General features: G+C 40.1%; 1 protein-coding gene across 1 annotated transcript in view; it reads left to right on the top strand.

Moving 5' to 3' along the window:
• The window catches only part of NKD1 (NKD inhibitor of WNT signaling pathway 1), a 104,358-nt gene that overhangs the window by 61,332 nt on the left and 19,345 nt on the right, over positions 1–23,681 (top strand). Inside the window, exon 4 of the mRNA XM_062499819.1 lies at positions 7,705–7,762. Within this exon, the coding sequence (XP_062355803.1) occupies positions 7,705–7,762 (58 nt within the window). The remainder of the gene's footprint in view (positions 1–7,704; positions 7,763–23,681) is intronic.

Here is a 23,681-nt window from a genome sequence, read left to right as displayed (position 1 = left end):
CTCTCAATTACATGATCTCTTATCTGGCAGAAGTCCTTGAAAAATGGTGTTTTATCCTATCACCTTAAAAATTAGAAGCCTTAATAATTACAGAATTCCAATAATAGTGTTAATGGAAGATGTCAGTTTTCAAACACCTAGCAAGGGTTTATAAATATCCATGAAATCCAGGCTTAAAACATCATAAAAATAGTAACATTCTGTCTTGAATCTGGAATAATCTAAATAAAAATGTACCCTAAATTGATCTTCTGAGTATCTGCAGGTTTTTACATACATTGAATAAAAATTCCTAGTATTTTAAGCTATTGTTTCTTTTTCTCTATATATTTATGTGTAGTTAAATGAGTTAATGAGTTAAATGAGCAGGCAGGTAGCCTTTGTTGGGTGCAGGTTGCAGTGACTGACCACTGAAAGAAAATGCTCATAGGTCCACTACAGTAGAGGTGACAGAGATACTTGCAAAGAGCATGTCTCATTGTTGTCACTACCTGATTTCCACAGGCTGGTGAAAAGAAATAGGTTAGAAATATGAAGAAAGGATTTGTGTTTCATCCTGTTGGAAAGCCTGGTCCACATGTTTGTTTTGGGCAAAAGAGGTTCAGCTGTATGCTGCTAGCAACCAGGGGAAAAAAGTACCATGTTTCCTTTCTTTTTCTTTTTCTTTTCCTTTCTTATTCTTTTTCTCCTTCATGTCCACCGTGAAGGCTTTTGTGCAAGTGTCCATCTGCTGTCCTCAACAGGCTCATGTTCATATTCCTATGAGTGGGTTATCCTTAAAAGTGTATCATACAGGAACTGCTCCTAGTACCCGTCTGAGGGCTTCTAACAGGGTTATAAAGGTATCTGGGATGTTTTCTGCTTCATAAGCCTTTAATAGTGAATGATCCTTTGTGACTGGAGTTTGAGTGGGTTTTTTTTGTTTGTTTTTTTTTTTTTTGCCATCCTGTCTTTATCATCACAGCATTTTAGCAGCAGCTGATATTGCTCTACAGGTAACTTCTATGGGGTGAAGCTGCTGAAGTGCCAGTTCTGTCAAATTGACGGATACAGATGTGTGATTTCAGTGTTGCCATGTTATTATGGCTGGAAGCTGCTGCTCCCAGAGAACAGAGGCAGCCAAGCTGAAGGCATTTGTGTTTCACTGTTTTATTTTTGGAGCTGGTAGTTTAGTGTGATCTTTATGCTAAGATACCAAGGGATGAATTTTGGTATCTGTGGTATAAAACCCATTGTGTCCTGCAATGTCTTCCTTCTCTGTTAGGAAGATCATAACTTTAGGCACAGAGGCCAGCAAGGCAGATAAAGGCAGTAAAATCTGGAGCCACAGCAGTTAAACCCATCCAAGATCATCTGTCACGGATCTTAGAATAAAAACCTGTTTTCTTAAGAACTCTACCTGCTGTGATTATATGATGAAGAAATTTTATCTAAGAGAAGCTTCAGTGCATGGTGGAGGGAGAAAAACTCTTTTGTAATGACAGAGGATGGGTTCTTATTTCAGAGAAAGAGAACATTATAGAAGTTGAGCTTGTTTCTTCTGAAAAATCTACATTATTGTAGTTGCAGTGTGTATTTCAATGCGGGTCTAAAAATCAGAGTCACCTTGACTTTTTAAGTGTGAGCTGGTTTATGCATTCTCTACAGAATGTTGCATCCTAGTGAATTGTCTTTATTATTAAATTATCCAGAATGGCAGACTTCAAAAAGGTAAGACCTCATAATTGCAGAAGACAAAGGGAAATATGCTGTAGAAGAATAAAATTAGGCTTAAAACAAGGCATAAATGTGTATTGCTCTATAGTGTTTTTCTGTATGGCATATGTTTAATTCTTACATGTACTCACCTGGTTTCAATTTTCATTATAGTGAGGCTTGGGATGTATACCTTTTATCTGTGTAAGGCTATGGGTTTATAGATCACTTATGAGCAGAGAAGGAAAGGAAGCTCTTGTCCTAAATAGAATACTGTAATACCAGGAGTGTATGGTTTATTTGAAAAAGCTTATGAGGGGTATCTTCAAGCATTTTTGAAAGAGAATATTACAATGGAGTCTTCATTTCCAAATGCTGAGAGAGCCAGATGCATGCCCAAAGCACATTCTTCTCTTTTGCCTGTAAGCAGTGATTGCACAAAGCAGTGTGCATAAGTATCTACTTTCATGTTTGTCTGCATGGGTACCTGTGCGTGGAAGCTGCTGGCCTGGCACAATGTCCTCTCCACATATGAACAATGAACAGCTTATTTATTTCTTTCCTTATTTATTTCATTTTGAAGTTTTAAGCCTAGCAGTAAACCTGTATTTAAACAACGCTGACCACCTTAGGATAACTGAGTATCTTCTTCTGCTTACCCTAGCCTTAAAGAAACACTATTATTCGAGGTGTCAGGAGGCTTCCTAGTGCTGGAGCCTAGGCTTGAGCTGATCATTGTTACACGTGGCTGTGTTTCTAGTCCATGGGAAATTTCAGATACCCAAAGGGGATCAAGGTTCCTTCCATCAACTGTTTTTTGAAAGTCTTTTTCCTCTTTCTCTGCAAGTCTGGACAAGACTAAAAAGAAAGTAAAGCAATAATGTCTGCTTTGGGATTTGGATGGGTTTCCTGAAGCATCTTCAATTGATGAAATTTTCACATTTTCACAGTTTTCTAAGGGCTTGCTGTATGAAAATCAGATTATTTTGGAAACTTGCTTCCTGCAAGTGAGACTGAAATATCCAAAATGGACACTTAGCACCTGACAGGCCCTCAGTGGTTTGGTTGAAAGGCCAAAGGGCATCCTCATTCTTTTGAGCCTGTGTTTCTTGGGATTGCTTTTTCTACACCAAGAATAGGTGTATAGGTGACTCAGCATTCTTGTTGGCAATGACTTTAAAACCATTTAAAAATCTACACAAGACTTTAGAATTACCACATATCTTGTGCCTTGCAGTCCTGTTGTGAAATGCATTTCTTCAACTTTGTTCATTCCAAAACTTTATTGCATCAATATGAGAATAAAGAGAGAAAACCCCATGTTTCAGTCAGATGGCTAAAAATAGGGAGGAAAGGTTTTTGGTTGGTGATTTGTCATTCTGCATGTGTTGTTAAAAAAGAAAAAGTATATTTGTTTCCTCGACAAAAACTTATTTAAACAGGAAATATGTGTACATTTTCTGCCAAAAATGTGAAAAATTTAGTATCTTAAGGCTAAATCAAAGTATTTTAACGAGGTGTTTGAAGGAGAGAGGTAAAGCAACTTGTTTCTGCTTGAGAAGAGCAACACCTTTTAGAAAAATGTTAATTAACGCAATATTGACTGGAGATGTAATACAAGGAGTAGGGGGGGCACAGGCTTTGAAAATGTGCTTGTTATCAGGATAACTCACTTAAATCAAAGGCTATCCTTTGAAATATCTAATACATGCATGGATGTATCTGTCTGTACTTATCACTGGAGCAAAACTGTATTGAATACCATGTTAGGTGAGGCACAGGCTGCTGAAATACACATTCTGGATGCAGTCAGGAGCTTTGGCTCTTGTGAGCCTTAAATGTGCTGGGTGTTGTGGGGGTGACATGGAAAGGCAGAGCCAGGACAGAGAGGGGGTAATACAGCAGAGCAAGGGTGGAGCAGCCTGTGGATGTAGGACTAGGAGGCGAGACTAGGGGATGGGACTGCAAATATGCCAGTGCAGAGCCTGGAAGGTGAAGTCAAGGAGCTTAACCTCAAGGCAGAGGCAGAAAGGGAGCCAGCAAAGGTGATGTAGGAAGAATTTGTATTTGGATTGAAGCATTTTCAGATGACCATTAGAAGGAAGTCAGTAGCTGGAAGCCCAAGAGTGAGTGCCTGGCCTTTGTCTCCAGAGATTTGTACCAGGAAGAAGACTGGGCAGAGCAGTTAGGGCTGAAGCTGAGGTTAAAAAAAATTAAATTTCCATAGAGTTGGAATTCATCGATGTCTGATTGCACAGTGAAGGTGGAAAGTGAGTGATGATTGCTGGACTTGTACCCAATTGAATAGAAGCCCTGGGGTGTGGGAGCTTTTAAAGATTGTTCTTCTCTTCATGTATGTATATACTCAGCAATATTTCTGAGGGAGTTGCACTAATTAACTCTTCTCTCCACTCTCGCCCTCTTCAATCTGGGCAGAGTGCAGCAGCACCTATCACAGTGGGGTACATGGGGCACAAGGTCCTTTCCAGCCAGGCCAGGCAGCCAGCTGTTCTGGGTTTTGAAGCACATGTTTAAACCTGCATCTTAGTCATTCACTCTGAGTTGTGTTGGTAGCTAACAGTGGCCAACTTATTTATCTGGGAAACTGCTGATGAGGTAGAGACACTCTAGATAAGTTCATAGCAATGGCATGCTGGAATAATCCTTCTGTGTAAATGTTTCTTTTCTTTATTCTTTCAAGTGCTTGCTGACCTCATTTATGTAGTATTTCACAGGGTACATCTGGTTTTGGTTGTTTCATGACTCAGTGTTCCAGTTTGAAAATGCAGTGCTGTGATTTAAAGCATTGTGTCAGGACAGTGATATACAGCTGCCTATGACCCAAATGTTGTTGCTGTTGCTCTTGGGCACTGGTCCTGCCTGTGGCAGAGCCTGGCTGAATGCAGAGCTGTTCCTGGCTTTTTCATCCCTTCGAGCCCACGTCCTCTACGTGCTTGAACACACTTGTCCCCAGTGTCAAATATTCCTACCTGGCTGTAGTGTCTGCTTCCCACTAGGATTCCTTGAGCTGTGTGTTCTGTTTTACTTATTGACCCTTTTCTTTCACTCTAGCTCACTTTATGAATTTGGGTTGCTGGGGGCAGACGCACTGTTTTATCCTCTCTATGGCAATTTGTGTGGGCTACTGGGAGAATATTATGCAGGATGAGCTGCAGCCAGAATTGTTTTCTCTGATGCTTGCTCAACTTTTATACTTTTCTGTTGTGTGATTTCAAATATACTGCCCAGAAACCTTTTCTCAGGCAGATGCATTCTGGTATTTATCCAGGTTGCAACATCTGTCTTGGTGGTGCTAAAAATATTCAGGTAACTGTCTTGCAGTTTTTTTGTCAGAAAAGTTAATGATTATAAGATGAATGAGACAGGATATATTTTTTCTCCTGCATTTTTTTCCTGTAAAATCTTAAGAGCTGCCCACACCTTGCTCAGATACATGTCTGTCTATCAAAGATAATACATGTCAGAATCTTCTGCAGAGGAATACCTTTGAGTGGGAGATGAGGAAGTCTGTTTAAATGTGTCACTAAATGTTCAAACAATACTCTCATCAGTTGCAGGATTGATTGTCAATTTCTGTGCTGGCTAACAGTTATATTATGGTTCAACAGCATGAAAAACACTTTTAAGAATGTGTTAATTTATAATAATTTGGTTTAAGGCAGAAACACTTACTGGAAATTTTCTTGCATTAAGTTACTATTTTAACTTAAATAACTAGGAGCTAGAGAAGGAGTGAAACTAGACTGGAATATAAAACATATTTGCTTAAGACCCATGTAATGATTAAAAGTGAGGAAATAAGGAAGCTATGTAATGAATATTAATGCTTCACTCTGCTGTTTTACACTCCCTGTTTTCCTTTGAGTTACTTGATAGTGCATTTTTCATCAATATATGTATGCTTATTTTTAAGTGATGTTTTTTGACATAATGAAAAATCACAACAATTAATGACTTGTGAGTTTTGTAGAGCATGAGATAAATGACATAATTTTAACAGGCAATGTTTGATACTCAGATGCAATGCTTGCTTAGCTAAAATTTTAGGAGGTGAAAGCTACCATCCAGATAGTATTCTCAGAGATACACCACAACTACCTACCCATTGCATATTTACTGGTCAGGTTAACAGAAAATATTTTTTTTCCCCAAGGAGAGGGGGAACTCCAACACAAAACCCCAAATGAAACAGTTACTCAATATTTAGCATTGTGGGAGAGCAGAGTTACTTCTATATACAGTTATCTATGGGAGCAGGCAGAGGTATCACAGCTTCATGGAAAGCTCTCACAGCTTCATGGAAAATTGTGACATGGGAGAATTTGATCAAAAAAAGTACACTAACTTTTAAATGGTCCTGAAAAGATAATCTTGCAGCAATATGATGCATGATGCCAACATTTTGTGTCTTCTTTTCATTCTCTGTTTGTTCTTTCCAAATTTTTTAAGGTAATGATTGATATTAATCATCACATGCCCAGAAAAAGAGAGGTTTTTTACTGGAACAAAAGCAGGTTTTTTTATTTTCTACCTGGAAAGATAAATCCAGAATGTCAGCTTTTGTAGCAGCATTGTGCTGTGCTGTATCCCAGTATTCCAGGCCAGTTTGCCAGCATTTCTCAGAGACATTTGTCCTTCAAGGTCTAACTTTACTTCAGGGGATGTGATTGTGAGGAGGCAGTATTTTCAGGATTTCTGGGCTAGGTATCCAGTATTGTTAGTGAACTCTAATTTTTAACATGCTGTTGCAGAAATTGATACTGAAGAATTCCTAAGATAGGCTTTTGTGGCTTAGTTACTCTGTTATAACTACTCTCAAAGAATAACATATGGGCATGTGGAAGGTAAAGAACCTCTGCCAGCTTTTTCAAGAAAAAGAGGTGAACTGCCTTTATCATTATCAAATTCCTTAACAATAAAGCTAATGAATACAACCAGACATTAATTTTCACAGGTTACTCCCTTATCCTTATCTTGTACTAAAAGCTCTCCAAGGTCAACTTCCAGCCCACAGGTTGATGCTGAGAATTCTGGCTCGGTGCTGCTGATCTGTTATTGCAGATGCAGCTGGAATGGCTGTGAGTGCAGCACACTAGTTTTTCAGGCCTATATCCTTCTTTGTCACCATAACTTTGTCAGAGGCAGAGGGTTTTGGGGGAGAATCTAGGGAGCTGGACTCCAGTGTAAGGTCAGTGACACTATGGTGCTGCCAAAGCTTTGGAATGGCTGAGAGCAGTGAGGACATGAGGATAGGTGCCATTGCTTATGGCTTAGCTGGGGTGGGATGATGGAGCTGGAGAGGTTGTTAATAAGAGAGTAAGAATCTCTGAGTCTTTGTAACTGGGTTTAGCTCCAAATCCCACTGATGCCCTTTATAACTACTTCAGCACCACTGGAGAAATGTTTTTTGGGTCTGAGATAAGTTCATGTGTGTATCTATGGCATCTGCTTCTGTATTGTTCTAGACATATTGAGGCTGACAAAATTTCATTAATTTGAGAACTGAAGGTTCAGGCAGCTGGTCAGAATCTGGTATCTGCTTTTCTTGGGTGACCTCTGGCATATGGTAGTTCACTGTTTGTTGGTGGAACCAAGTGATACCATTCCTCTCTGGGTAGTGAAGGGCTTATTTCTCATTTATAATTTACATTTGTAGTTTTTTAATCTTGGCTGAAAGAACATTGAAATACTAAATATTACTTTATATAATTTTTTAAATATAGTGTTTGTTTTTTTTTTTCTTTCCCCTGTATAGTAAATTCATCTTCACTTAATTTTTGTCCAGGACTATGTCCAGGGCACTGCAAAATAGCACCAAATGCATTGACTACCACTAATAAGGTGATTGATTCTTTCCTGGAAAATAGTTTCTGTGTTCTCATTCATGCTATAAATTAATTCTGGCAATCATAAATACATATTGTTAACACCTCAACACTTTATATGTAGTATATTTATAGTTAATTTGTTTTGTTTTGTTTTAAACAGGATTTATCCGGGGAAGGCTACAGAGACACTATTGGTGATGAACACTTTCATCTAGAAGGTATTTAAAAACCAAAATTTTTTGGTCAATATAAAGGGGTATTGGAGTAAGTTAGTGAATAAATAAGTGTGAGAATGCATATATTTAGAGTGCAATTCTTGATCTATTGATGTGTCATTTGCCTGAAACGAACTGTTAAGATGGAAATAGGGTATTATTTCTATGTCTGCTACTACTTGTATTGGAAAAAGTCACCCAGCTGAATCACAGGGACCAAGTGTTTTAATTCATGGTCTCACCATTTTCTCCAGGTACTTCTGCTGACATTGGTAGGAGTGGTGCATGTCACTGTCCCTGGCAGACATGGCAAATGAGTGAAACTCTAAGCACTGGGTTGTGTGGGACACTGCACACCCTTCTGGGTTACACAAACCAGCCTTACAAACTCCCACATTAATTTTGAATGAGGACTAGAGACTCTTACTCAACACGTTTTTCTTTAATATGAATGGAATCATTGTTGCCTCAGACAATTTTTCTTTCCATCTCATCTCCTCCTCTGTGATCAGGCAGATGAGATGGAATTATTGTGGAGGTGGGAAGGACCTTTGGTGCCTGTGACTATGGATGCTGTATTCTGCCAGAGAAACACATCTGAGGTACTTTGAGCTTCAGGGACAAGTGGTTCATGAATAGAGGAGATTCATTTGTTGCTCATTCCTTTCACAGAAGTGAGATTTCAGAAACTCTCTAGTATAAGAAGTGGTTGCATGGGCTGTGTGCTGGGTTTGTATTATACGCTGGTGGAAACAATATGCCCAGTTTATTTAGAGCAATGAACAATGCCAAGCTTAATCTGGAAATTTCTATACTTTTGTAAACCAATCATTTATTTCTGGTATTAGAAGCTTTTGTATAAACAGAACATGAAAGATTCTCCATTAAGAATATCTGCCTTCCAGTTCCTTACCTGTGCAATGTGTTACTATACCACAATTCTTGGATTCAGAGTTTCTCTCATCTCTGTAGTTTACAAAGACTGCATGTCTTGTATATGCCATTACATAGGAGCTCAATTTTGGCCAGTGCTTGTAGGCTACTGTTAATCACAAAGGCAAACTATACTTGCCATGATGGAGTCAGTGTTTGATGAGTGGTTTTGTATTTAACCTCACCACAGTTTTCCAATATCCCCTTAGTAGGACACAGGGTAGTATTTTAATTTCAGAAATATAGGAGAAACTACTTCAGACAGGATATTAAATGTCAACAAGGTGAATAATTTCATTTTCTTTGTCTCATTATATCATTCCTTGCCTCTAATTATTTCTTTCTTTGTTGTGTATCGTTCTCCTGCATAGCAAATATAGTGTTCAATATATAACATTTTTTAACTAGTCAGCAACAATATTCTTTTTATTAGAGTGCAAAGCCTTCTAGGTAACTGTAATTTCAGTCTTTCAGCAGTTTCACATTATTGCTTCTGATGAGTCTCGTGTGTTATGAGCTAGCTGAGTAGTGGAGACCAGATTTAGATACCAGCAGTGGTCGATCCTTCGTGTGCTGTCACCATGGAAGAGCTGTTCTGTGGCATCTTTCCAGCTGGGAGGAAGATGACTGTTCCCACCCCGTGCTCAGGCAAATGCATGCAGGTTGTCAAAGCTTGCTCCTCATCCCTTCTACTCTCAGATCTCCAGGCTGTGCTTTACATGCTGGGGACAGTGTTAACCACTTCCTATTGACATTGAAACCACTTCCTAAGACATTGAAAATCTTGTAATTATCAGGCAATACAACAATCATTGTGTTAAAGCAAGCTTTTTGTGTATCTTTTTACTTGCATCATACTTTAATGATTGAGCTAGTTAGGGCTAGCACAAAATTGCAATATTACATAAAGTGAAGCTGAAACATGATTTATGATCATTGATAGGGCACAGCTTGAATTCTTAGGTGCAAGATGGCAACTGTCATACCTCTTTACGTAGAAATGTTTCTGTGGGAAAATGTAATTAATATTCTAGAATATAGATTGATCTTTCCATCTAAAATAGTTGTTCTATTTTTTGCTGCCTTGTGATCTTTACATATGTACTGGTATAACACAAGTTCTGCATGGTTATATGCTCATGTGTCATAAGATAACATCAAAATCACCAACAGCTTCAGAGACAAGAGCTTCTGTAACCCGGAAAACGGTTGGTTAGACTAAGCTCAGAGAGGACACAGATGGCAAATACCATGCTTTACCAAATACCATGCATCAGTGAACTGTACTCTGTTTTCATATATACATGGTAGGGATAAAAAAAGAAACATTTCTCAGATTTGCAAAAAAAAAAGGACAGCAAGTGCCAAAGTTCTGGTTTAAGGGAATATCAGAGCCTTCTCTCTCAGGAACTCTATTGGAGAATAAATCTGAGTTCTTTAGAAGACTCTCACTGAAAAGACGAAGTGGCAATAAGAGAAATAATTGAATTCCTTGTTTTGTTTTACATAGCCAAGTTCATTACCTTTTTTTCCTTCCCTCTCTTTTTTTCCCTCCTCTTAGCTGTCTGAGCACTACAGATAAAAAGAACTCTCTTTGCTGGATTTAACTTCTGTGTTGTTATGTAAAGCTTGATCAAATCCTTTCGTCTTAACAGACTTAACTGGCCAACAGCAAAAGGCTTGGGATTCTGGGATTAAGATTGTATTTGGTAAGAGGACTGGTGCATTAGTGCTTTCTTTTGAACTATACAAAGAACAAAGTAAACATCAAAAGCATTAAGCCATGAGAGCGGATTGTTGACTCAATGTTGCTGCATGACAAGAGGTTAGAACTCAATAGCGGCAACTCTGTTTATTGAGTGCTATGCAGAAGGAAACGGTTTGACCAGCACTGCCTGTTATATCCACCACCTGCCTTTGATTTTGCTGCTGGGCATGTCACTAAATTGAAATTTTTGGATTTTCTCTTATGTGGTCAGTTGAGAGACTGATTCCTTAGATAAGAGACACCAATGGAAACCTCAGTCTCATGTTACTCTTACTCTGTTTTCCTTTTTCCTCTCTCATTAATAACACAACAATTGGGCATGCTGGCTATAGGGTCTGTATCGGATTTGGTTTTGCATCTTGCATTCCAGGTGATTTCCCAGTGCATTTCAGAGCCTTCCACTTGCCAGACTTGGAGTACTTGTGCAATCTGCTGTGGCTATGTTGGAATGTCTCGTGCTCAAGCTTCCTTGTCCCCCAGTTTGTGCACAGGAAGGATGTGCTCCATTACCCTTCACATGTAGGGTAAAGGAAGTCCCATTTTGTCTTCCTTGTCCCTAGACAGAAAAATGGGTTACCAGAACTGAATGACTGGGGGTGGCTCTGGAAGAAGTCACAGAAACTAGCACAGACATTAGAAGATATTTTCCATTCTGTGTCAGCGGAGAAGCTGAAATGGCAGGCAGGAATTGAGTGCAGGATCCAACAGCAAGTCACTCTTCTTCCATGGAGACAAGCAGGGGATTCAGAAAGATGAATCTGCTATTTGTGTGCTCAATAATGACATCACAGTTCTCCCTCAAGTTTTCTAGGCATAAGTAAGCTTCTAATGAATTGTTAAGCAATCCTGCTCTTGTTTTCCAGAACTTTTTACACCTCCTTTCCCTGGACCCTTTCAGAAATGTTTGCAGCTAAAACCTTTAGACCAGGAGAGCTTTCTTATCTTGTCCACTCCATGTCTTCTGAAATGAACTGGGTTTTCTCCATCTTAGCACTGGAACATTTAAAAACTTTTCAGAAAGTTCAGCTCAGGAAGGCACTCTTGATGCAGTCCTCTGATGCAGACTGATTGTATAAAGGGGTGATTTCTTCCTTGTCCCAGTACAGGCTCTTCGGAGCCCCGTGGGATACAGCTGCCTTTTGGAGTTCACAGTGAAGCCTTGAGCTTCACCTTGATACTTTACCTATTGTCCCAATTATTTATGCAATAATGTGATTTCTCATGTCACCGCTCACTTGAAAAGTATGACCTAAGTATTTCTATTAATCAGAAATCTTGCATCTCTTGAGATCAATCTAGTCCTGTAGCTGTCAGAGGAGCTGCCTCTTACACTGATAGCAATCTGTTCTGTGTTTCATTTGTCAGCTGAGGGTGATGTCTTGATTATTATTCTCTCAACAGAAGACTGGAGAAGATCCAAGCCTTCCTGGTGCCTTATCTGAACATGATATCCAATGCCCTGCTGAAAGTAGTGACAGCACTTGGCCTGATTCAACAAACCCAATTTTTTATATGTTTCCCAAGACAGATGTATCTAAATCCCTAGATGTAAGATGTTCCCTGTTCTGGTACCAGAAAGTACAAGTTATTCAGGTCATCTTCTTGCCCATTAATCTTAGAAACCCACCAGCAGAGTTCAAAGCACATGTTGTTGCTGACGAAAAATCTAGCAGATCTGTAAAAGAGGTACTTGTTGCACTTTTCACATATTTACAAGCCATTATGGAATTTTTAGATCTGCAGTTAAAGCATTCTGTATTCAGCAAAGCAGAAGAGTAATTCATTATATTCTTAACATTGTTACATGTTTTTCAGCTTTTTACTAGTGCAGTCTGTCCTTCACGCCTTCCTCCCCAGCACCCAGGGAATCTGTGGTCAAGTGGGAGCTGAGGTGTGGTTAGCAGTGCTCCAGCATGAAGAGCTGTGGTGTTATTTTTTACTTTAATAAGAATTGATAAGCAACTAAGGAACCAATAACAAAGAATGAACTGGTGCTTTAAGGCTGCTGATCTTATGCCCAGATCAGACAGGCTGCCTGGATCCCCCAGCTGAACGTGCTTCCCCCTCCACTCTGATCCCAGACATCCCAGTGATGGGAGCATGTTGGCTTCCAGGGGGGTGCTTCCCTTTGCTGGGGCTGCAGCAGCAGGGGAGGCACAGGGGAGCATCCTTCCCCAGTGCACCTGGCATTGAGGCTGCTCCTGTGTGAACTTACTCCCTTTCCTCTCTCTCTCCATTCAGGAAAGGTTTTGTGAAGGCTTTAGCTCCTGGACTTTTCTCTAAAAGTAGTAATTGGAAGAATATTTCTCAGGTTGTCAGCTCAGAGGAAGGGCGATAAGGTATGGTACTTGGGCTCAAATTGTTTATAAACTTGTCAGCAAAGGAAAACTTGAACAAGCATTTTAGCTGGTTTTAGCTAACCTTCTACTTGCCTGGGGGACACTTTTTACTATATGTCGTTAATTTTTTAACTCTAATAAATTAATGTTTTGTTCTAAGCTGAGCTGTGAATAGGTAATAAAAGGCAGTAGTTGCAAATTGCATTCATCTCCCTAGTAAATGCTTTCAGTTATAATAGTTATTCATTTTTTAAGGCTTAAATAATATTTGTATTTATACACATGAAATTCCTGTGTATTTATAGAAAAGGCATAGATTGTATCTTACACACAGGCAAAGTTTCTTTATGTTGGTACCACTGTTATTACCTATATGGGTATGCAGGCTTGGTGCTTTGCAGAAAATGATGGTCCCTTCGCTCTCAGGTTCTTAAAAAGAATACCCGTTTATCCCTGACATTGCAAGTAGAGTGTTAGTAATGCTACCTTAAAAGTGCTCTTATGGTCAGCCTTCTGGGATGTTATATGGGAACTCTGCATTTTAATGACTTGTTGCTAATCCTATGCACTTACCATAGATTTGCTATGCATGAGTATATGCTATGTGATCACCTCAGACTGATGATCACTTGCTCACTGGCTGTACTTTTTCAGCTCCCAAGATGTTTCTGCTGTATCCTTCCCCACTACTCAACATGACATGGAAAAACTCTGAAAAATGTCATTGGCCACAGGGTGACCCACTGGCAGCAGCCACCAGTATATGACAAGCAGCAGGTCCCTGCTGGGGCTGGCAGCTGATAAGCTGGTTACTGTAGGTTGGAAGGAGTAGCGAGGGACGTGGGGTGTGGGGAGGAAGGAGCAGGGGAGAGTGCCAAGAGAAAACTGCTTAGTTTGGCAGTTAGAATAAAAGTCACCAAAGAACATGAGACTGGTAGGATTAGCAGAAGTTTTCCTGTGGTTGTGCACAGATCCAGGAAATTATAAGAAGCAGGTAGGCTTCTTGCCATGAGTGGGAGGAAAATCTTACGGCATGAGGCCCTTTTAAAAAAATTTAAAAAATATAGAATTGTACAAGTGTTTCTTGACATTAGCTGTTCCAGTTGAGGGGGGTTGGTGTTTGGATCAGAAGATTTTACTTCTGGAGCTGCTGTTTCAAGTGCAGCCAGGTCAGTAGTGATGAAAGACTGTTGCCATCCAACGGTTGCCCATGGCCTGTGTGTAATGAGTTAGTGGTCTCCAGGTGTTTCCAAATGAACCTTTACAGTGTGTCTAACAGCTCCCACCCATGTTGGCAAGCAGAGCACAGAAAGGCAATGAAAAGTGGGCTGTTAGGACACCTCAGAGGGTGAGCTTTCCTCCTCACACTGTGCTGCTGCTGTGTGGAGAGCATGTGCTCTCCTCCCCGTGTCCTGCGTGTTCCCTGCACGCAGCGTGTCGCTCTCCTTAGCTGACACCCCACCAGCTCCTGCTGGTGTTGCCTAACAGGCTGTGATAGATGATGTACTTTGTCTCTGTGGTTTCAGAGTGTTCTGGGTTATGATCTTCTGCATTAGACTGGGAAGATCATACCTGCTGTAAGCAGTAGTTTCACATTGATCTCTGTGTTCAGATCATTCTACACAGCTGGAAAGTTGTTACACTGAACACAAGCAAGTTGCATGTTTGGTTCAGCATCAGCATAGCAAGACTGAGAATGAAGCTTGGGATTTTCTGCAACCAAGTCTGTCCCTTGGAATATGATAGAGAGAGTTTTAAAGTACAGTAGACAAGAAAGCCTAACAAACTTACTAGTGGTCTATATTCTTTATGATAGCCATAAAAAGCCAAATGTTAATAGGGAAGTGAACAAGCACCTCAAAAAAAAGCAAATAATTGATCCTTAATGATTATCTTAAATATGGAAAGCTTTAAAATAATACCATGTGCATGGTATTTATAATAATATTGGTTTTCCATGTTCTTTCCATCTACCTAAGACTGGCAACTTTTCGTTCTGCTGTGGACAAAGTAATGCTCTTCCTGAGCGGTCATTTGAAAAATAATCAATTAGCAATAAGAATATTCTTTTATTCTCAGCGCTGGGGTAGTTGTGAGCTAGTTTGCTAGGAGGCAAAAAGTCACCTGTTGGAAAATCTATGTCTACAAATCTCTCAAGCTGCTTCTCTCGTAGTGTGTGAGAGCCAGACCGTCAGGGTGCATGTGGGCAGCAGAACAATTGAAGGCCAAAAGGGTGTAGCTCAAGGAGATCTCATCAAAGGCAGGAAGGCTCTTGGATTTGCCTTTGGCATCCCAAAAGTGAGCGAGGCATCGTGGTGGATGTCAGGCAGCAGACTGTCAGCACCCAAGGGGTTGCTCACCCAAGGAGTGAAGCTGAGGGAAGGTACCCTGTAGCAGTGCTGAGATTTGTGCCAGATATATGAGGTTTGTGGTTTGTCCATGCAGCTTGAAAGGGCTGGGCCTCAGTGCTGTGTGCTCACTGACTGGGTGAGCTGCTGGTTCAGGATGGGTCACAGCCACCCTGAGTGCAGAGCAAGCCAGGCTGTGCCAGCTCAGCTCCAGCTGCCCACCCTGTGGGCACACCTGGCAAAGCCTGAGCCCAGCCAGGAGTCGCTCCTGCCCGGGGCTCTCCTGCCTGTGCCTGGGTGCCAGCTCAGCTGTGCCTGGGCAGAGCTGGGCTCAGGTGTACCTGTGAGAGAGGATCCTGGGTCTGTGGTCAGAGATAGAGCTGCATTACTGTACATGGGCAGCAGCATGATAATGTACTTCAACTTTGCCCCAGGACATCCATCACCAAGAACAAAGAATGAAATACAGGAACAAGTCAGGAGTTTGAAAACAATCTCTCTGGAAACATGATGAATACCAGTGGTTTCATTTATTCTACTTGAACAAAGGTCCTTTTCTACTTTTAATTTCCCAGCAACGATTATTACCAGTTATTTTTCTTGTAGCTTTGACCACAGTTCATGGAGGTTTTATTAAACATGTTTTTGAAAAGTGATTCAAAATGCCGTTCTTCTCTGACTCTCTTGTGACTCTCTCTTTAATTTTCTTTTTTTTTCTATTTTTTTTTTCATCCATGTGAAGCTAGTGCATATTTCCAGTCAAAGATTTTGGACTAGATAACACTCTCGTGCTGGTGTTCCTGGAATTATTCCTTTTTTTTGCCCTTATAATTGAAAGAAATTTTAGCCTTTGGTATTTCAGAAGACAATATATATGTTTCAGATCCCTTGCCTTTACATGAAACACTGCATGCATTTTTAGCTCATTTTTTGAAACCTTAAACATTGCTTTTAATAGGCAATATGTCTTGCTGCAGCTCCCAAATATTCCTGATGTTGCAAATTATCGTGTGTTTCACTGACCTGTGACAGAGCCAGGCAGCTGAGCTTGAGTGCTGCCTTTGCTGGGTTTTGGTAGCTTTCTGCAAAAGGTTTTTGTTTAGATGCCATGTGTGTGATTCTGTTAATGCCCTTCTCTCCTGCCCATAGGGATTTCATGTCTTGGAGTGTCTCATGTGTGGGCACACGTTATGACAGGATTGAATACTTCCTACATCTCTGGGACTGAATTTAGGAGCAGTTGTTTTATGCAGATGGCTTGCCTGATAGATGCAAAGTTAGACAGGAGGCTGAGCCTGTGCTGGTTAGTTCAGCCACAGCCACCCTCTGAACCCTGCAAGCGTGGGTGTGCTGATGCAGAGCTGTGGAGGCAATTTCCATGACAAGCATGTTGCTTTGCCAGTTGCTGTTCCAAATTCAAAGTGTGTATCAGTCAGGGTGCTTTTGTGTGTTTCAACTCCACTTCTGCTGCAGTAGCTACAGAAACCCAAAGTTTTACCTCACCAGGCAGAACAAGTGCCCTTTGTTACCTAGACAGATTACAGGTTTTTCTAAAGTCTGCTCTTCATAAAAGCCCAGCTTGAACAGTGGAAATTCTGACTTGCCTCAGATACTGAGGAGACTTTTATAGTTTCAAGTAGCTCCAGGGTTATATTTTAAAAGTTGAATTTCATCACATGTTTCAAGTTTGGTGGAAAAAAAAAAGGCATGATATTTTTAGCAGAAGAAAGTCCCCCCACACCTTTTTTCTTAACAGATGTTTCATCTCAATCATATCCAAACCTCAAAGCACAAGTAGCAGTCAACCTTATTCTCCTGTGGAGAAAGAGATAAAATGTCATTTGTTTGGAAGACAAGCTTTTTTTTGTAACCACAACTAGTTTGTGAGTAAAGGCAAATAATAAATGTAGCACTGTGGGGTTGTGGAAATGAACCTGAAGCAACATTTCTGCTTTTGAAAGAGCTTGGAGTCCAGCCGCTCTTGTTACATGGAAAGTCCCAACCCCCAGTCTCCAAAAAAAAAAAAAATAAAACCAACAAAAACCCCAAAATACTACCAGCAATCAGTTTTTTCTTGCTTTATAAATCTGGTCCAGCAATCCAGGTCCTTTCACCAATAAAATACATCATCCAGAGTTCTCAACTTTGTACCAAGAAGGATTTAAAACTGCAAAGGTAACAGAAAGAGAGGAAAGGAATAGTAGCTGTAAACTGAAATATCCAGAAGTAAAAGTGCTGCTACCCCAGGAATTTTCAGAGGGCTCTGGAGGAGTGGAGAGCATTTCTGTGCCTGGCAGCCAGGGCTGCACTCAGGGCTCGGTGCTGGCACGGCAGCTGCTGAGGGAAGCCAAGGCAGCCCTGGACTCTGTGCATGAAAGATATTTTTAGGAGGGAGTTAGAGTCCATCCTAAGGATGTGGAGGCATAAAGCTGAAGTCTGGTTCTCTGTACTCTTCAGGCTTTGGGTGGTTGGGTCAAGCCTTGATGAAATTTATTTCTCTGCATGTTAAGCAGTATGTGATGTATCATCTCAGTACCATTACTCACCCATGCATAAATATGAAAAGGGAAAGAGACATATGTGCACATGCATGTGCTGGGCTACACATATTAATCACAGGAATGCTTTCTTCTTGTTTTGTGGATCAGCCTCCATTATCCACACACTTCCCCCCCCCCCCCCCCCCCGCAGTGTAATATGTATGGCTGTGAAGATGGGAACACTGAACCTACTACTGAATATTAACTATTAAAGAGTTGTCAGATCTGTAACAATTCGTCACAGCCAAAATATTGTTACACCATAGGTTGACAACATTGCTCTCTATAAAAGTTATTTTTGTGAGGGTCAAAGTGACATTCATTCTCATGGGAAGCAGTTCTGATGAATTGAAAATTACAGTTCAGATACCTTTAGAGGTGCTGTTATCACAGCAAAGGTGGTGGAAGCACTTTTTTCTTATTGAACATTTAAGTCAGATGAGAGTGAGTTAATATCAAAGCCTACATTATTAATAACATTACCTACTCAGTCTTCATTTGAATAAAGGGTAGTGCAGGGGCTGGGTTCTTTTCTTCTTTCTCTTCCCTTGTGAATCTCAGGGGGAAAAGATCCAGGGAGACAAAGGCAAAAGAAATTTAAGACAGAAAATCCTATGTGAACATGCCTGCCCACAACTTACACTGAGAATGGATTTTTAAAAAGCAAAATTGTTACCAGTTACTAACCAAAATCCGTGTAGGACCAGCTTTAGAAAAGAGAGGTCTTTTTCCTTTTAAGTCACAAGTGATCAGTTGGTGTCCCCCATCTGTCCCTGTTCTGTAACAGAATTCAACACTTCACAGGCCCGTTCAAAGCCCCAGGGATGTACAATACTGTAAGAAAGTGGTAAGTGGTCCATATGACACTGACAGTTTTCACTGAAGGAACACATACCCATGATAAATGATACTACAGGTTGCATTCTGTTCGTGTAGATTTTGATATGTCCACTGATCAAACAGAAATCTACAGGTATCATCCTGAACAATTCTGACCAAAGCTGGGAGATGCTTCCCTGTTTTCATCTTCCCATTTTCCCCTCCTTTCTCTTTTTTTTTTTTTTTTTTTTTTTTTAATAGGGGTGGGGAATGAGAAATTATCTTCTTTGATCTCCAATGAGGAAGGAAAAAAAAAAAAAGACTGTTCTGTTCAGGCTTTTGGCTAACACAACAAACAGTGTTTAAAATTTAACTTTGCTTAATTAATTAGTAATTCTGTTTAGTGCTGTCTGATCTTCATCCAAAAGGTATCTTGAAGCTTGAGAACTGAACATCAAAGTGTTTTGGGTGAAGATGGTCAAGTAAGGCATTTAATCTGGCAGTTTCTGTTGATAAAATACAGCCAGTTGAGGAACTAATTGGAAAAGGGAATCATAATCTGGCAAAATTCAGCAAACTCCCCCCCTTTAGCAAACTCACTCCAGAGAGAGTGTGAGAAATCTAGGTTTAGTGTTTATGCATGTATGAGTTACAACCTGGATAGCAGAGAGAGACCATATTGTCTTTTGTATTTGTATCTTTTGTATAAAATATTATTTGTAAGGAAATAGTAAAAACACCCACCCCCCCCTCCCCAGCATAATATTAAAAAAAAACAAAAACCAAACAAAACAAAAACAAAGCCCAAAACCAACAAAGCCAGACCTAGATAGAAACCTGTGTATCTGCATCATAGTTTGGAAATATTTCTACTTAGAAATGTCAAATTATTGGGATTGGCAAAAGGAATTGAACCTTTAAGGGAGGTGGTAGTTGCACAGACCTGTGAGTTTGACTAAATTCCATTCAGGAGAGTAACTGTTGTCTAAATTTTTGAGTGAATTTCAGTTTAGCCATTCCTCACTGTCCTAGTAGTGTCTTGTCTGTTACTGTTAGAACCATACCTGAATAATTAAAATATATTTTGGTTGTCTGGTTGTTTTTTGTTTTTTTTTTTGCAAGCTGTCACAAGGTCTGAGCCACTACTCCTCTGCTCTGTCTCCTCCTGGTCAGGTGCTGGCAGTAGGTCTTGTGGCATTGTGGTTCTTTTTTCCCCTATGGTGTGCAGCTGAGTCTTTAATTTGTGTTGTGACTGTCAACAAGAAACCATGAAATAGAAGAACATGGGTTCTATCCATATTTTCAGGTTGAAATACCCATCCCAGATTGGTAGGAGGCACTGCTAGTACAGCTTTCTCTAACTTGGTTTTGACTTGTCCCACTGGATGTAAAATGGACAATTAATTTCCCTACAGTAAGTTTCAGAGAAGGCAGCTTGATCTTTGTTGTTTTGAAGGGTGTGTCTAATTCATCAGCTTCAGCTTTCAGTCAGGGAAAGCTAAATACATACTTCTGGCTCTGACCCAGGACCAGCCTGTTTTTCTATGTGCTTGTTCTGGTGGCTGTGGAACAGGAATGTTCCTCCCTGATCCCGTTCTCCCTGTGTTCATTTGCCACTGGAGAAGAGGGCCTTAGCTCAAGCAAAGTTATCTCCATCAGGGATATATTTCAATCAAATCAGTGGAATAAAATAGTGTGTGTTTAACAGGGTGATGTTTCTTAATCCATGGCCTCCAGGAGAATTTAAAAGTGAAATCTGAATGTGAATGTAATTGTTAATTAAAGGACTTCTCCTCAATTTAGACTTTCAAACGTGGTTGTTATTGCTCTGGCTGTTGCGCAGTCGGAGAGGAATGTCAGTAATGTTTGTCAAACCTGATTTGCAATGAGAAAAATGTTGGCAGAACCAGATAACTTAGACATCAGAGACCTCAGATAAAACAATGAAATTAATTTTCTTTCTATCCCTTTGGTTCTCATAGTCTCTAAGTCCTGCTGCATCTGCTAGGTCTGTAAATTGGAAAGGAAACCCTGACCCTGGTGATGTCCATAGGAGTTTTACTACTGAGCTTGGCCAGCTCTTTGACACTCAATTCCACCAGCTGAAGTTCAATTTGACCTGTTATAGAAGTGCTTATGACTTCCCCTCCTTGTCTTAATAGGTAATTTTTAAATTTTGCTTTTATCCTACTCCCCCACACATCTCAGATTCTAGTGTGTGGTTTGTTGTTCTTTTCCCCACGTAGAGACAATTCTGTGCCTTTGCTTCTGGTAGTAGTTTTAAAGAATTGTGGACTCCAGTCTATCCAAAATGAGAGGAAATCTAATAATATCTCACTTCAGAGGTTTGGTTTCATGTGTGACAGGTGCTAACATTCATGGGCGGAATTTTTGTCAATTCTCCAATTTTACCTTTACTCTGGTTTCTCCCAGTAATGACCAAAACATCACTGGCAATGTCCAGTCATAATTCACCACTGTGGAATTGCACAGATTCTCCCATAATTCTGCTTTTTGAATTAAGGTGATGCAGCAATCCCATACCTTTTGGAATGGCTGTCCTTCCAAAGAGGTTCTGAAGTTGTTTGTCTATTTAGCCTGAGTTCTCCTAACTGCTGTGCAAAATTTGGAGTTGGTAGCCCAGACTTGGACATTCAGCAGAGTTGAACCCTTTGATTCTGACCTCAAGATCCTGTTAATCCATCTGACTGAAATGCAAAATATGGTTGTAAACCAGAGTGAAGCTGTCCTTACTTTGAGAAGGCAGATAATTTGACAAAGCACATTGTCCTTTGCTGGAATGAGCCTTTGAGAAGTGTGGAATGACACCACTGAGTGAGGGTGAAAGCTTCAACAGTCACTTTTCCACCTGAGTGCAGCTCTCTTTTGCTTTTTTCTCCCTTATTGTCAGATGCAGGATGAAGGGAAAAGAAAAATGTTTTTTCTGCCTGAAGGTTACTATTCTAACCTCATTCAATACACAGAGAACAGCAATCAGTTTACCTCATTTCTGGGACAATTTGGTGATTCCTAAGGAGCATTTTGAATTATTACCCCCTTTCCTTAGGAATGGGAAAAAAAGCCCTGAAAAAAGGCTTAATTCTTCTGGGATGAGTCTTAATATCTTTAAACTGGTGTTCATTCTCTCACTCTTTTCCTCCCCCACTTCAATTATGAGCAATTGGGTGGTAGTAATTAACAATTGTAGAGAGAAACATCTGCTAGTACACTTAAGCCAGTCAGTTTGTTTTTTGTGAAAGAATGGTATTTCACAATTTTTCCAAGTTAATATTTTTCCTTTATTGTCTTTCCAATTTCAAATATTGTCCAGACGCATTTTTATAGTGTCTTAAGGTTATAAAAGTGAATACAAGACCATTAATAATGAACAAGAGAAGAACATAATAAAGAAAACATATGCAATATTTCAATTCATGAAACATTCTGTTAAGGGAACATTGTTTTTGAGAACATATGGTTATTCCCATGAGAAGCAATACATACACTTTTTTCCCCTCCAGTTGTGGATTCCCACAACAAGGGTATGTTTCTCTGTGTATTTGTCTATATAGCATGTTCTTTTTGTCAGGACTTGTTATCTGAGCAGAGAGGTAGGTAAGTATTTTTGCACAGATGATGCATTGTATGCAGACCTATTTCTGATGACCTAGACTTTGGAAACACAAGTCTATTAATTCTCCACACTCCTTTGAGATAGCTATCTTGTCTGGTCTGGTTTAATATTATTGGCAGAGCTGAAAGGAAGTTCACATTCTGAATATATCTGAACCTTGGCATGTGGCTCACTGGTGGATCTCTGTTTACAGGCTGCCAGTTTTAACTGTCCCAAGCAGACATTCTCATTTTATTTATAAGTAGGCTCTGCATGTGTTTGTATCCCTCATGAAATTGAGCACGTCAGTAGTCAAAACTAAGTATAGCAGCAAGATACCAAACACTACTTCTTCTCCTCTCAGACAAAACACTATGTATTTTAAATTGTTCATTTGGTTTGGATAAGGCACATTGGCATATATGCACAGACACATTATTTGATCACTTGTAAATACTATTTTAGTATCTCCATATTGCCTTTTAAAGTTTCCTCAGTTAGATTTCATTTTTCTTTGCTGAATGGAACTTGACATCAGGATGAGATCACCAGATTTCCCCATTTCATTTGAGCTCCAAAATGAGTAACTGATTTCAAAGGATAATTCCCTGGAGCAGCAAGGCCAATAAGTTCTTCAGATCAAAGGTCAGCAAAGCTCAAAGAGGATAATTTCTGGCATACAGTATTTAAAGTCTCCCAAGGAGTGTACTGCAAGATGTATCCCCTCCTTCCCCAGTAGTTGAACCCTTGTTTTTTGAGAAGACTAATTTGTCAGTGCAATTTTTTCCTCTGTTACATAAATTATACATTAAAATGAAAGCTTCCTGTCTGAGCACACAAACTGTACATCCAGAGAAGTTGTTAAGTGTACCAGGGGAAGGGCTGCTCCTGGCAGCAGAAGCTAACTCTGTGCAGCTCCTCTCTGAAGCACCTGGTGGACTGGGGAACTCTGGTGCTCTATGCTTATGCCAGAGGTTTTCAGCACAGTGCAGGAGCATGGTGGTAGAAAGGTGGGAATGCTCAGTAGGACACTTTATTTTGACAGAACACCCAGAAAAGGACACTCTGGCAGGGAATAGTGGCCTCATACAGGATCTGCCTCACATTGCTATGCCTAATGCAGTCTGCCATGCCATTGTCATTGGGATACTGACCCCAACAGATAAAAGACCACTGTGGAAGTATTTTGGCTGTCATGTACTTTTAAACATTTAAAAAATGTGTGATAACAGGAGTAAATATTTTTTTCCCAAATGTCTGTTCACTGTCCCAAAGAAGCTAGCAGTCATACTAGCTCAGCTTTCATTTATTTCACATTCCCTAGAGCAAGACTGGGAGGGATTGCAAAAGCCTCTTTTACAGAAGTTTTTATCAGGTTCTAACTGTGCATGTGGAGTACTAATCACTGGTACAGATGAGGCACTGCAGATCTAGGGGTGTGTCCAATAGCTATGAAGACCCACTATCAGTGTAACTGTCCTTCTTATGAAGGCCCAGGTTACCTTGTCATTCCTTGTTGATTTTAGAATGAAGAAACAAAGCTGGACTGAAGTAGACAAATA

Source organism: Cinclus cinclus, chromosome 11 (assembly GCF_963662255.1).
Source record: "Cinclus cinclus chromosome 11, bCinCin1.1, whole genome shotgun sequence".
Classification (NCBI taxonomy): Eukaryota; Metazoa; Chordata; class Aves; order Passeriformes; family Cinclidae; genus Cinclus; species Cinclus cinclus.
This window is presented reverse-complemented; position numbering and strand designations above follow the sequence as displayed.